The sequence below is a fragment of the Paramormyrops kingsleyae genome, chromosome 22, assembly GCF_048594095.1.
Source record: "Paramormyrops kingsleyae isolate MSU_618 chromosome 22, PKINGS_0.4, whole genome shotgun sequence".
NCBI lineage: Eukaryota > Metazoa > Chordata > Actinopteri > Osteoglossiformes > Mormyridae > Paramormyrops > Paramormyrops kingsleyae.
This window is the reverse complement of record NC_132818.1, coordinates 7,549,674-7,565,851: the sequence shown is the minus strand read 5'-3', so window position 1 is coordinate 7,565,851 and position 16,178 is coordinate 7,549,674. Positions and strand designations below refer to the sequence as shown.

The window sequence follows — 16,178 nt, the reverse complement described above, 5'->3', positions numbered from 1 at the left end:
CACGCTGGAATGGCCATGCAGCAGACATAAGCGTATGCGTGTCACACAGTAGTACACACAAACGCTACAGAAATAATGTAGCTCAGTCAAACCAACTATCCGCCTTGCACTTCTGCCAGAATGCAGGGCCCTCCTCTCCCTGAACAAGGGATGCTCTATAGACTAAATCCCAACCCCCCTCCTCCCCCCTCGCCCTTTCCTTTCTTTTGCCCATAGTCTGCCCACTGCCAGTCGGCAGGGCAGGATGCCAGCGCTCCCTACAGCCGGATGCGTTGTGTGCCCTTTATGCAAATGGCTTGCCACAGTCTCCCATCGCCCGTCCCCCACACCCCATCTTTCGCCATGCCTGCTCTTTTCTCCCTCGGTCTCTTGCCCCTCCGCTTTCCCTCTATTTCACACAAGATGTTACCGAGATGCAGAAGCACAAACACCTTCCCCGTTCTCTGCCTCGGACAAAAGGCCGCCTGGCTGCAAAAAGCCCGAAAAGGCGAAACACAATTACGATATTGCCGTCACCTCACTTTGAATACATTCATAGGCACAAGAACTTAAAAATACATACTACTGAAATACAACTTCCAGCCTCTAATCTACACAAAACAATCCATTTTAAGTGGGGAAAAAAATGCATTCCCCACCCCCACCACACACCCAGCAATTTTCAAGACAGAGAATCAATCTCATGGTATAACTGCAAAAAACACAGTGTAAAAATAAAAAGTATCGATGCCTTTCTAGAAGAACACTCCTTCTGTAAAGGGTGGCTAATTGAGCGGAGCTAAGCAGGGCAGGGTGAATGAGGCTTCACAGAAGGTACTGGTGGAACACGCAGTCTCCTGTTAGAATAAACAAATGCCTGACAAGCTCCACATATACTGTACAAATACCATTCGTCTGAGTCACTCGAGACACCTGAAGGAAAGCAGCGTAGGCAATTCAGGGCAGAAGGAGGTACAGCTGTAGCTATAGGAGAGGCCCAGTCACACGCACGCAACACACACACGCATAAATATCACATGCTGACCCCCAAATCTCACAGCACTGCCTGTAACACCGCTGTTTTTTACCCATTCTCTCTGACGGGAAGGAAACAAGCCTAATCTAAAAACAACATGACAAAGCCTCGCTCCAGTCCAGGTATTTTTCTGGAATGTTGTGCAATCAAGCTAGGTTCCCTGACCAGGCAAGCGATTCTGGTGAGGTAGTGAACTCAAGAGAGGGAACAACGAAAAGGGCTGAGCGCTTGACCAGCTATCGTGACGTCTCACCCTGCCTCCCGATCGGAGATGCTGTTGGACACCGGAGAGGGTTAACAGCATAGCCCAGAGCACAGAGGAAGGGCTGCTTTGAAAGCAGCCCACTGCGGCTTCCTGCACAGGCCGTCCGATGTCGGCCGGAAGAGCGCTCACAATGAGGGTGAGAGGTCCACGCATGCCGAACGCCTGCCCCGAGGGACTCCAGGATGCACGCCACATACTGACAGCAGCACTTGCTGGACATCGCCATCGCCACCTCCCACACACAGACAGAAACACAGAAGGTCATAAATACATATAAGACTACGCTGTGCTGGACAGCAGACATATACCACATCACTTGCATGTTATAGTCACTAGCAGTTGCTAGAGTAATAGTATTTAATTGCAGTTTAAGTTTAAACATTAAATAACAGGCCTAATTCTACTGAAATTGAGTCCAGAAGCATTCAATCGTGTATCATCGAATTAAGAAAACTACCCTAAGCCAGTGTTGCCATCCCTGAATGACCATTATGCTCCCACGCTGCACTTCACAATAGGGCAGTTGTAGTTTTATGGAAAAAAAAAAAAAAAGGTCTGTCAGGACTGGCAATCTTTACAAATTCCCTTTCGTTCCCAGCGGAGTGATGAAACATTCGGAGAACCTTCTCGCCAGAGGCGTTATGGACGACCACTTGGAGCAGCCTCCTTATTGATGTTCTGGGAGAGATGCTGACGTGCAGCAATAGCCCACAGGGCGTTTCCAACGTATTTTTGCAAAGAAAAAATAAGAAATTGCTTGTCAGCTGTCCTTCAGGTGCTACACGGCCCTTAGTCAGCACACACAGAGCAGGCAGCGAATGTTCCGAGGACCCTAAGCTCACAAAGGCGTTTATTCCTAAGCCTGCAAGTAAGTCTGCTACGTCCTGCTGTGCAAGGAAAGAAAACGAGCGGGAAGTTAGTCTGAAAAAAAAAATAAGGGTGAGAGACATTAACACCCTTTTCCTACTGCTAAATAATACTCTCCACACCTCTTTCCCCTGTTCCCGTGCAAACTTCCTGTGTTCCTGACTTAATAAAGATAGAGTTATCATGCTGAGATGCTGAAAACTAAACAGCAGATGAATATTGGGGGGGGGGGGGGGGTAAAGGAAGATGGGGTTAAAAGTTCCACTTTGGAACACATCAATGAGGACTGAGGGACAATGGTCTGGCACCTATAGCCTGTGCTGAACTTCACAAATATTCTGGCAGCTTAATCAGGTTTACAGGCCACTGAATGACATACGGGGCCATTGGAACATAGCACCTCACCTTACTCCCCTGCCACGCAACATGCTACACACATGCGCTCATTGTTATTATTATTTTGACGCTTAGCTCATGCTGTCACATTTATACAGCTGGGTGTTTTACAAGTCCTCTATGGAGGGGCCTCTACTAGGAGCCGAAACCTCAGGTCATGAGTCAAAAATTTACGCCATCGCAGAGAACACTCTGCATTGTGGGCTGACACATTGATAAAGGACTTGGATTTAAACAGAGTAAAGCATATCCAAGCAACAGTTCTCCTGTACATCTAACCAAGATCGGTCCCTGACAACATTTGGGCAGATAGCCTGTGGTTTACAAGACGGAGTACAAAGATAAAGTTTGGAAAACTAATGATTATGTCAACAATTCAAAATATCCCATCAACCTTACATAAAGTCTGGTATGCGCTTATCTATGGTATTTTATGTGGTTGTTTTTTCTCCCTCAGAACAGAAGAGCTGAGCTGGCCAAGACAGCCACGTCATTGTTTTACCGGGGCAGAAGTCGTACAAACCAAGATCCCGCCAGTGACTAGTTCCCATCACAACAAAAATGACACGTGTGATTTTACACAGCAGCCTACCTTCCCACAAAAATCCTCACTTCATGGTGCAGTGATTTCAAGTAACTTGACAACAGGGTGGAAAAATATTGATGTGGGGCATTACAATTCCTAATCACCAGCAATGTAGAATTAAAAGTCTTGTTACTGAAAAGAACATTTTACATTTCAGTTCTAGAAACTATTTTGCACAATGCAGATGATGTCTAAAGTTTTAGTAGATCAGCTTAGAATTTACGCCAACAAATTTCAACAATAAATGTCAGTTCTGCTGTTTACTGAGCTAATAATGCCTGAGGAATTAACTGTTTTGATAAAAAAAATCTTTGAGTTTTGCAAGCTGCAGCTTAAATATCATAATATGAAGTCAGCCTCTGTTTTTTGTTTTCCCACATTTCCATCACTGGGCCATAAATCAAATTTCCGAAATTGCTCCCAAAATACCAGACACTAAACTTTCACCCACAATATAACACAAATACTCTATTTTGAGGCCAGAAAGCTCTGGTGGGAATCTCTGTCATTTCAGACTGGGCGATTCCAGGGATGGGTGTTCGTGTTCGCCAGTACAGAGGGATCTACAGACAATGAGAACTGTTAACTTCTTAATGATATTTAAGATACAACATACTATTCCTTAGCAGTAGACATGTGACACGTGGACGACTGCATGAATCTTTCAGAGCAGGAGGTCTCTTTTTCTCCAATGCACAGACAATAGAGGGAGCTGAGCAACGTGTGAACCATTATTCTGGGAGGGCAGGGTCAGGGGTCAACATACTGCAACGCTAAGATACATCTACACATAGACACACACAGACAAACACCCGGCAATACAAATACTTCAGAGCACACACTCACAAATACACAAACACGCCCATTTGCCTTTAAATGGTCTTTAAAAAGTCTGATCGCTCCTCCTGGCGTCTGGAGACAGACTGACGGCTCCTTGGTATCGTTCTTGGGGCGTGAGGTAACAAAGGAAGTCGACTCAAGTGTTGATATTCCAGACCTCCCTTTCAGCACCCAAACTAATCCGGTCATACTTGAGGGGAACTGTACAGACACTGAGGTGCGTTACCCAAAGCAGAGGTGCCCTCTCTGGGGCGTGCCAGTAACAAAAGCTGGGACACGCCTGCGTCTATACCATAGGGTCGGTGACGTCAAACATTGGGACGTACGAGTGGCAATACGGTGCGTAATCAGTCTGGTACAATGGCAGGCTCCCTGGGTTCAGTAACTGGAAAAAATAACATGATATACGAGATACTCCGACAGCTGGAAATTTGGTCCTGTTATACTATGGACCTAGGAGAATCAACGGAAGTCAAAGAAGGGAGAAAATTCTAGAATTTTAAATCTGAGTAGTTGCTTTCACGCTACCATACGTTTAATGGGCAGCTGGGCAGGGCCGGGCAGGGGAGATGTTGTATGAGACCGCATGAATCAGTGTGAGCACGATGTTTATGGACACATTTCCTGCAGCCTCACAGTCTATTCTTCTTTATCACCTGGCTGTGGAATACAATAAACACAGAAGACATCACAGTCTGCCTCGTCAACCCCCACCCCCTACACTTAGCCATGTTCACGGTAGTAAAAGGCCCCTTTTCAGCAGCAGGTGAGGAGCTGGTCTATGGTAGGGGGGGGGGGGGGGGGGGGGGTTCATGGAATTAACGTGTTGCATATATGCATATATGCTTAGAGTTCTACTGGCAAAATCATCCAAGGGGAAAACAGCACTGAATATGACAGCCGGAAATACAGGGTCACCTGGAATGGAAAGGTCTGCTCTTGTGCTCCTCGCAAGGAACATTTAGACAAGAGTCAAAACATCTCTGCTTTGATTACACTGCTGTGAACCAGTCCTCACTGGGCTGGGAACTTCCAGTCTGATTAAATTTGGATGAGGGCCTATGGCTTCTCTTACCCCCCTCCCCCCCTCCCCATCAATAAATACTTATTTCTCTGTCAGACACCAGAACTGCCACATGAGAAGGTGTTGTAGAAACGATAAATCCACAAGTACCGGCAGCGGCCTTACTGAAGGCGATAAATGATGGACCTGCTGGAGGTCGAGGCAGGGCAGCAACCTTAAACTCCGGTCAACCCATTCCAGCACCCCCAGCCCAACCCCTGCAGCCCCACCTGTCAGTTATGCTTAGATGTGACGCTGGCCTGAATCCAGTGCTTTAGTTCCCTCGTTTTTAATATTAGCATGCTAAACATCAATGTGGGGTGGGGTGGGGGGTGGGCTTTCCCACCAATATGTGGCCAAAAGCTGAGAGAAAAGGGTGGAAGGGTCAGAGTGATGATCTCCCTGTCTACCAGCAGTGATGCAGAGGTATATGGTAACAGGCTTAGGAACAAAAGGTTGCTGGTTCAAATCCAAGCAAAAATCAGTAAATATCAAATTGTGTAAGAAAGTGAACTCACATCCAATCAAATTCAAAGGAGCATTTAATATAGGACAAATTGCAGCAATGACAGGGGATTTTTGACATTCAAATAAATATTACACAATTAAATAAACAGCTATTCTCTTGCAACCTTTCTAAATTAAAAAGGCTATACACAAAAGTTTTACCCAACTGTAAAAACGCAGTTAAAAAGTAACTAACCTTCAAATATGAGCGACTGGCTGAGTGTCAGAGTGCGTCACTACACAGCCGTGTTGAATTACCGTGCTTTTATCCAGCTGTTGAGGCTGCTGCTCTGCCGCACCGGGCCACACGGGGAGCCACAGCTACGGACACGGCGACATGTGGCGCGGCCGAGTGGAGGCACTGTCCACAGCACTGCAATGCCCAGGCACCAGGCCTCTCGTACTCTGCCGTTTATGAACATGTGTGTGTGTGTGTGTCTGCGCGTCTGCGTGCGTCTGTGTGTGTGTGTTGCAGCTGCAGGCATTCCTCAGAGTTCACCTAAGGCAAAGATATGGTATGTTGCGCAACAGCGTATAGATTTTCCACTGCTGGCAGGAAGCCAGTCCCAACCCCCCCTCCCCCCCAAAAAAAAAAAGCCGGCTGCAGAGCTTTGTTCCTCGTAACTGGACACAGCAGCCAAATAGCCCAGACACTGACACTGCTTTTTGTCTCTTTCTCTAGATTTTCATCCCTCCTTCTTTTCTCTCACTCTCATAATCAGGTCAGAGACACTTTCTGCTGTTACTAAGCATCCTGTAATATCGACAGCAGAACTTTGAGCTTGACCACAAGTGACCTAACAGATATTTTGGATCAACCTTTATGACACAATTAATCACTCTAATTAAACTAATTTAAGCTGTTAATTAATTTTTCTGATTTGCAATCTGAGACCTTAGCCTTTTTTAGATACAGGCTTTCTTTTCTTCCTTTCTCAGATTATAATCAGAAGCCTTTTCATTTTCTGTGTTCCGCCACCGCCTCCTTGGGATTCGAGCCGCAACCCGCCGTGGAGCTCACTGGGGGGGGGGGGATCCCATCCAGGGTCAGCCGTGGGCCTGGCACATGTGGCAAGATACGGGCAGCACTACAACTGGCACGCCTATCCTGACTGCCCCCCCCCCAGCAGATCTGTGCAGAAGTGTTAAGAATGCACACCTGTGCCAAATGCGCCCGATCGCGCAGGTGTGGGAGAGAAAATGCCTCAGTGTGTATACGCATTTGTAAACACACGACGCATGAGTCCCCAGGTCAGTGCGTGGGAGAGAGGGAGGGAACGAGAGCGAAATGAGAGGCCGGCGCTCGCTGACGGATTTATGATACAGCACTAATATTAACACCTAAGATGGATCAAACCCCTGTGTAATGGGAAGACTATATTGGTATCTTGATATTTATCTGTCTGAAATAGCTATCTGAGGTTGTTGTCAGTGTCTCCACCACAAACAATGCATCCACACTCACACTGTCTGGGTAAAAATAGGTGACCTTCAGGAGGAAATCGATGTGGCGCAGTTAGCCCGGTGAAAGAAGACCTCGGCCATTACAGTGTGCAGGACCTGCGCGGCCCATCACCTTATCAGGTTTTGGTGCCGCTTGCAAGGGCCTGACGCTCTGCATACTGATGATGCTATGGTACGCTAACACAGGGCAACGCAACTGGCAAATCTGCTCCACCAAGCATCACCGTTAGCATTTATAACGCCAAGATGTGTTTCTATGAAAGGTGTTTGGAAGGTCCAAACTAGCGCCAGTTATCCAAAACAGCAGTATGTTAAATGACCTAAACTCATAAGTGTTTGACCCGCAGTCCCCTCTGACTGGGAAGAGTCCTGCCCAGTGCTTCCCGCACTGCTCCACCACCACAGAGATCAGGAAGTGTGCAAAACACACACCCACACACACCCACACCCACACTATGGTCCAAAAGCTTCCGCGGCCACTTTCGCCTACCCCGTACACTGAATGCGAAGAGGCCATCGGGCGCGCCCCTCATCATGCATCACCTGTGGATCTGGCTGGGGCCCTTAAATGAGCTCCACTGTGTCTGGCCACACTGACAAACGTGTTGCAGGGTTGGGAGGGGCTGTAGGAAGGTGCAAAGGAACCTCGCCACGTGGCCCCAGTGAAGGAGGGGAATACTAACCAGAGGGGCGCGCCCATCACCAGGTCTCAAACAAGACACTGTCCACATGCCCCAAATCAGCCTACCAAAGACCTGGCTTTGTCAATCCCCCATAATAACAAACCAAAAGGCGACCCTACATTTACACAGCTGGCCAATCAAAAAGAAATCTTGCCGTATCACGTCGCTCACCGCAACCAAGTGCCCTGCCCCCTGTGCAAACAGCACCAAAATGGGACCTCACATCTAAGATTATACGAGTTGCCATGGCCTGAAATGCAACATAGGCCATGCCTGGAATAACCAGGACTACCCATCTCCAGTCTTCCCTTTGACTAATGTCGCTCTCTACATTTCTGAGTGCATATTTGCGTATGATTCAGACGTGTGCAGTTATGTTTACTATACTAAATGTGTCCAGTAGCTGTGGCAACAGCTACAGTAGAATATATGGGGGTGATGAAGCCCTGCTCTGGGGTCCCAGTCACTGCCAGGACTTTGGCCAAAAACTAATGTGTGTGTGTTCATGTGCGTGTGTTTGTGTGTGTGTGTGTGTGTGTGTGTGGGGGGGGGGGGGGGCGGCAAATGCAGTCCACACAGAGGACATCCTGCTATTCTCTCTGCCTGCAAACTCCCATTACGACTCACTGAAAAACTTTATGCGGATACTCAGCACAGCTGCTGACCTCAAACTTGAATTACAGCAGCGCTCATCTTAAATCCATAGTTAGTAGCTAAATCAATTGTCAATTGTTCCGTTCATTAATTGCCACGTATAACTTGCAAAAAAAAAATTGTTGGGGGATGTTTTGATTTCCTCTTCTTCTTCTAATTATTGTTATTAAATAAAATAATTATATTTTTAAATAATAAGTCTAAGAAAATACATAGAATGCATACATCTCACAGAAAAAATTAATTTCGTTGTTGTAAAGAAACTAAGCTACATAAGCAGACGGCGGACTATAGGCCTATCATTAATAAATATGCACCATTAAAATCTAAAAGGAATCAGATGAAAAAGATAACATAGTATCCGTGTGTGAATGACACTATGCCGTCTGTTATTCTCCAGTGTCACCATATCAGCCACGTAAAAAGAGACGCCATTTTGGGAGACTAAGGGGTGACAGGACGACTCTGGTTTCACCACCGCTCCAATGTCCAGTTAAAGCAACAGTTCAATGAAAATAGGCTAAAACAACAGTGCACTGCGCCAGTTTAGGAAATACATACTGCAATTATATATATTCCATTATAGCATCCAAATTCCAGATATTTACAATTTAAGCACAAACACACATGTAAACATTTTAAATCGGGGGAAAAAACACGTAAAGGACGTAACTAAGCATTCTTTATGGTGAGCTATCGGAACATTACGCAGCCATTCAATCTACTATCAGTCATACAGCTCAATACGTGACCAAGTAACTTAAAAGTATTTCAGTAATATTAATGTGTCTGATCTATCCTAGTGCACATAAATCACCATTGCTCTGCGCGAAGGTGATGACTATTACTTATGAGTGTATTATTCTAATTTCTGCCTTAGACAATGCATTCGGAACTTCGCGGATTACCTTTTAGATAATACATTAATAAATAGCAATAATAAGTCATGGAATATACAGATATGTACATACACACTAATATAAATAACACAACAGCTATATAAATAAATAGACATACATATACAGTATCAGGTAGACAGTTGCGTTCTGTCATATTCAAACATGTTCCTTTGGTATGGAAAAAAATTAGATGGGATAAGGAGATGTGACATTACGAACAAACCGGAAAAAAAAAGTTCAAGCAAAGTGATGGTTAATGTATGCTATACATAACTTTTGTTCAGTAAGCCGCAGTAAACTGTTGTGGGAATTCATTCAAGCCCAGAAATTTATACGGAGATGTCACCGAGAATCTTTCCCTCAATGCTAATAATCTCAATAAACATTCACCGATGTAAGTCAGTCAACCCCCAATTCGCCAGGCTTCGACTCTGCAGCGTTCAGCTGTTGTGCGGATGTGGTGACGCGCCCGGCGCGCGGTCGACGCCAGCACGAGAAGGGACCCTTTCTACTGCCCACATCATCATGGAGGGAAAGCCTCCCTTCGAAGGCTCTGTTAAGGCGCATTATACCGTACCAAACGCGATATGCAAATTACTTTAAATCCTCATTTCTCAGTACGACAAAAGACGACTTTAAAAATATTGTAGCTTTAACGGAGACAATAGCAGGCCGTAAATGAAATTTGTAAACCTATTAAATCGTTTTGAAATGTACTACAGAGTCCAACTGATATTTCCTGGCTATCAGATTAAACTTACAATAATAAACAAGTAATAAACGTATAAAATAAAATCCAGGGTTAATGATTAAAGATTTGCAATTAAGTGTTTGAAAAGCAAGGTTTTGGAAAGCAATCATGCGCTGGGCTTGTGTTGTGGCTTTTGATATTAAACTAGAATTACTATAATTCAAAATTTTAATTAGAATGAGTTTACACCGGGAAAGCTTGTACAAACACTTTAAATTCCCATTTTGATTAAATATTATATTGCTAACTATATTCATGTGATTTTAAAATATTTTCCATACAGCCCTTCAAATAAGAACTAGGACCTAAAACTAATATCGAATTCATTGTTTACATTTAAGTACGCAGCTATGTGTTGTATTTTAATTAAGAGCTATTAAAGTTAGCATAAACAGATTGTCAAATCCTTATACCGGCCATATAATGCAATCTAAGAATATGTCAAATTTTGCTCAAGAAATTCACTGAATTATACAAGCAAATCCGTCGAGGGCTGAAGGCTTGTGGCGTGAACATGTTAAGCTGTAACCCACGTGTTCGCGCCACAGACTATCAGAATCATTGAGAGACTGTCCTACACATTTCCGCAGGTACGAAATTTACGTACGGTTCACGAAATTTCTGTACAGAATAACGACAACTAAAGGCCACACAAAATCAAACATTATTTTAGGCATATAAGGAACAAAGGAATAATCTAGCATTTTTGATATCCGCGCAGTCTTGAGAAAACGTATATCTGTGTGTATGAACACGGAGTGCTAACTGTGCGGCACGCACTATGCGGGCGAAGGCTTCTGTTGCTAATTTATTTTAATGAACGGGTAGTTGTGCATTCCCCAGAAATGCATTCAGCACAATAAAACTGCGCGAAATATGCCTATTTTTATTTTAATTGGTATGGTAACAAACCCCATGATGAAAGCAAGAGGGCTAAAGTGCAATAATGCAATTGAAACATATTTGTAGATGTGCATGAAACTCAAACCTTTCCCCAGTTTGTAGACATCCGCTATGACTGAATTTGCACCAAATTACTAAAAGCCGACGTGAATGTGGTGAAGGCCCCACACCAAGCGTGGTCCTGAAGACAACTAGATGTTACAATAGTTACTAGTGGTTATAATCTCTCATTAATGCTATTCAGTACTCCTGTTCGTCGTTCAAAACGATGCAAGCCTAGTTTAGTTGTATTATCATGTAATGTTAATGGATGAGAAGGACAGAAACTTCTTATATTAAATGATTTTACGAGGTTACAATACAGGAAAGGAGTCTATTAACTAATACTGTCTTCGCATTTTATACCAATCATTAAAATATGTAACCACACACATTTATATTATGTTATACCTTGAAGTTTTTAAATTGAATTATGTAAATCATAATTCAGGTCTTGTAGCCTTTTCATAATGCTGAGCCTTCGCATACTAACCCTGCAAGTAAATAAAGTGGATTAAATAGAAGCAGTTTTAAAATTAGAAAGACACTTAAACACTTCACATAGACATAAGGCTACAGTAAAACAAAATAATATGCATTTGTCTGTGGCCTACGCGGAGTAATGCTCATTATTGGAAAAAAGAGGGGAGGTGTGAGAAAGACATTCTTATATTATGCTATATTATTAATTGGGACTGGCAAATACCAGTATTAGATGAAAACTTAATTAAACAAATCCAGGCCGCGCAAGCGACTTTCAGTTTTTTTCGACGGTGCAGACGCCATTGAGAATCCTTTGTGTTAAAATCAACGTTTTTATATTAAAAACAACAACTGTGCGAAAATTAGTTCGTAAATAACTGGCAATGGCACTACAGATTCTCAATGCACATTTTGAAAGTGTCGATGCAACGAAGAACAATCGGTCCTCTGTTTTCTCTTCTACAATAATTACAGCGGACCGAAGTCTGGGAACATGCGTAGAAAGGCGAACATTGTCCCAGCCAATGACGGCGATTTCAGCATATTTACTATTACTATTAACTTTATGGTTTTATTACTTGAGGAAACATATATGTTTAACATACTAAATGCCCATGTTAACCGTACTTAACCGTGAAAACGGGCATTGATTGGAGACACTGCAGACTATCCACATCATGTCGGGTAAAAAGACGCGTGCAGAGCCGGTATAGTTTGAGATGTGTTCATAATTTTTTTTAGAAATTAACAAAGAGGGCATCAAATAATGGGAAATGGCATTCTACGCAAAAAACAAGTAAACTTACTAAAAACATGGAATTGTTCTTTTCCCTCCTACTTACAGAGGATAATACGCTGGGCGCTCAGGGTGTGAGTCGAAACGTACTGTGCATATACACGCGCGGATTAAATACCCACTGTATTATACTAAAAATGCGTAGGTATCCTAATTGTACAGTGAATGCAAGCTACAAACGGCAGAAATAACAGTTTCCGAAACTGCATTGCACTTAACTGATGCGATACAACATACATGTGTGCATGTGTAAAGCAATACAACTTAGTCGATGTTGTGACTTTTCATAAGTGACCGGCACATGAAATAAATAGCAGTGATGGCAATCAATCCAGAATTTCCAACAACTAAACCAGAACAGGTGTACAGCTTTTATCATCTTCCTCTAACCTAGTGTTTTTCAAATAAACACACACCAGATACGCGCTTTAACTCCGGATGAAAAACATCAATTGATCTATCGCGGGCCATCACTATGTCAAAATAATTTACCCTCAATCATCTTCGTAAAGTTCGTGACAGCGTGGAAATGACCCGCGAACAACAAATATCTCGTTCTACAACTATCTCGCTGCTTATTTATGTGAAACTCACACCGTTTTTCCATACTGTACAGCTCCAGTATCAAATACAGTATGGAGCGTCACGCGGCTGCCTGGAGCCACATTCAACTTCCACTTCGCAGATTCGACTTTTGTGGACAAAATATTATTGCATATCACACTCTGAACGCCCTAACATCCATATACGAATCTATATCTAAGCGTTAATATGTGTATAATTGATAACTCAACGAGCCCCAATGTTTATCTAGTAGCATTCCTTCCTCCTCCTCTTCTTCTTCTTCACTCCTCCTTTTATATTAAATAGATTTGTGAGAAGCGCCATTTTCTCTTCAAACCATGTGCAATTGAAACGTAAAAGAAAGACTGCTGGATAAATGCCACCAAAAAACAGAAAACAGGGAGAGAGCGAGAGTACAAAGTTGTATCAGAAAAGAGAGGCAGTTAAAAGAAGCCTGAAAACGATTATTAAACAAGACCGAAGCAAGACAACCGCGAACACTACAAAACGCGCAGCAGCTAAGACTCGACATAAATAAGAAAAGATCAGGCTGATTTTACCTGTGTCAAGCAGTACGGGGAGTACATGGTTATTTTTAGAATTATAATTTGGAGAGCTTGTTTAACTTGGATGAAGTTCGCCGTGGTGCTGCATTGCAATCGCTCGCAGAACCCTCTCACTCACTCCATGCTGTAGTGGTAACCCCGCCTCGAAGGCTGAAAGTGAAAGCTTACACAAACTTTGGAAAAAAGTTTCCCTCAACCCTGCCTCTTATCCCTTCCCTCTCGCTCCGTCTCCCGAAAGAGCATTTTTTTCACAGCACTGAAAAAAACGATCACACAAGAGCCATATATTGTAATCACAACTCAGTGCCCCACAACCAAAACACATTTGCGTAACTGGGACCAGTTACCGTTCCAGTACGCACAATAGCGATAATGTTCGAATATTTATCATTATTGTGGAGAAGATGAAATAAGTATATGGTTTAGGTATGCTAAGTAGCAGAAGTGCCAGTTAACGACAATTTCAGGGAGGCATCTTATCCCGCGTTCAGTTTAATACACATTATTTAAAAATCTTAAAGGACGTGATTATGTTTCGATTGCAAACATACAACTGATAATGCAAGCATTAATTCAATAGCACTGGAATAATACAGACTGACCCCTAAGGGTATTACAAGGTAAATACGTCAAATGAGCTTTCCCAAAAATTTAGCATGCATAACAATTCGGCCTCACGCATATACAGCGCCTGTTATATTATTAATAGATGTTGCACGTTGACAGGTTACACAGGGAACAAGTTGAAAAATTAGTGCACTACTGTTATAATTTCAAAAGCATTTTTTCCACATATTATTTATTTAATACAAATGTCCTCTTCCACGTCTGGCCCTGACAGTTAAGCCCACGGTCAGTGACGTAATGCAGGACACATCGTCGCCCCAGCTGGCTGTGGTGCAAAAGTCTTATGTAAATGTATGGCTTCATTCTTGAAGAAATGTGAACTCTGAACTGCCTACTGTGCCCTTTTTAATGCCAGCGACACTGCAGAAGGTACCGGTGGCTGCTTGGCACAGGCCACATATCGGCGAACTTTCACCCCGTCAGTTTGGCCTTAGTGTTGATTTATTCTGTCACCATGATGTTTTTTTTCCCTCCATCTAACAGGGCTTATGGGTGCACAGTGTGATCTTTTTGTGCGCTCTGGCTATCAGCAACCATTGACAAATACTGTACGAATTCAAATGTGGTTAGGTCCAGCTCTTTTCACCACAGAAAGATCACAAATCACAGAACAAAGAAGTAATTACAGATCCCGTGTCAAGCGCAATCTGCACAGTAAGCATTTCCACATGGGTGTTATTTTTTATAGTTTATTTTTGGTGGAACTTTCCCTTAACGTGAGCGTTTAGAAACACCTGAGAGCTGACTAAGAAAATCATAGCATAGTTAAGCTGATTTCGAAGCTTGAGACAAACTACAAGGTATTCACACACAATGCAGAGTTTCTGTCATGCAATGCAGCATCATATTTAACACAGACTATCATACAATCCAAAACATGAACTTGACGAAGCAGAGAATGTGTTTTTAATGTCTAAAAAGATTTGTCTCTATAATGTAAAAGTGTCACTTTTTCTTTCAGACTGATTTTATAATACGCTCCTGGAGGGTGTCCTGGGTGGGGGGGGGGGGGGGTTGATGCCAGCTTCGGGCAGCAAAATGAAGCCTTGGAACCGTTCTGCAGATTTATAAGACTCTGGCCCATACTTGTGCTGCTCAGATGGAGCTTGGGGGTAAAGGGGGGGGGGGTGCAGAAACCTCAGCAGACGCGGGATTCATTATTTTACCTGGTCCACTGGAGCCAGGGGGGAGCTAGAGGTGGGGGGAGGTACACTCACTGTGTCCCGTTTCCCTACCCCTGACACCCCAGCTGCCACACCCCACTGGGCCAAACCTCGAAGACCTGCAGCATCTCACATTTTTGCTTTCTCCCGAGCTTCTCTGCAAAGCCGGGCGTCTGCTCTTGCCTGGATCATTCTGCTTTTTCTCCTCTCCAAACTTATTAAAACAAACGCGCACAACCACAAGTGCGCAAGGTTACAGAACGCGGTTTGGGGCAGCGGGTGGGGGGAATGCTTTATTACTCAAGAATCCAGATTTCTGCACGCCCAAATGCTCTTCTGCCATCGCCCTCAAATGAGTCCCACATTTCAATGGCTTAATTCAGCAAATCCCTCATTTAAAAACAGATGGGGGAACCCTCTGTAATTGTTAGAGTCAGACTTTGCGGTTTCTTTTTCACACACTGAAATATACATATTTACTCTTTAGCATTATACAATGGTGTTGCTAGAGTATACCCACCTCGTCTGGCTCCACAGCTAACAAATAAGGTGCTTTGGTTAAATGGCCATGGGCAGGACGTGGATGCTAAGCTCACAGGTATTTTACTAGAGGCACAAGGCTTTTCACTCAAAAAATGATCTAATTAATCATGTGCCCTAATAGAAAATTGCATATAAAGCAGACTATAGAGCCCTGTCAAGTTGCAACATTGTGCATCGTAGGTCACTCAAACTTCGGGCTATGACATCACAGTGAATTCTATAAAATGTACACAGTATCCTCGTCGTCGTCATTGTTATTCTCCTCAAACCTTAAATTTAACCCCCTACATGTAAATGACAGGGAGGCAGCGCGTCTACCTCCCCACCCTCACCAGGCATCATCCCATCTCCTAGCTCACAACCATCAACAGTCTCGCTGCCTCTACCACCATCCAGCAATGTCACTCCCAGTCAGTGGCTCAAGCGCACACAGCTTCAAGATGCAAGACAGAAAGGGAAAACAAGGAAGCAGTAAGGCTCTCTCCTGCCATTTCATCAGCAAAA

At 43.6% G+C, this 16,178-nt stretch overlaps 1 protein-coding gene across 8 annotated transcripts in view; it reads right to left on the bottom strand.

Moving 5' to 3' along the window:
• The window catches only part of nfixb (nuclear factor I/Xb), a 116,767-nt gene that overhangs the window by 76,199 nt on the left and 24,390 nt on the right, over positions 1 to 16,178 (bottom strand). Inside the window, exon 1 of one of the 8 annotated variants that reach the window (XM_072705255.1) lies at positions 13,336 to 13,527. The exons of 6 other annotated variants lie outside the window; for them this stretch is intronic. In XM_072705255.1, coding sequence (XP_072561356.1) covers positions 13,336 to 13,362 — 27 coding nt within the window. In that variant the 5' untranslated portion in view covers positions 13,363 to 13,527. Of the gene's footprint in view, positions 1 to 13,335; positions 13,528 to 16,178 lie in introns of those variants that run through there. One more of the 8 variants, XM_072705254.1, reaches the window with a different exon arrangement.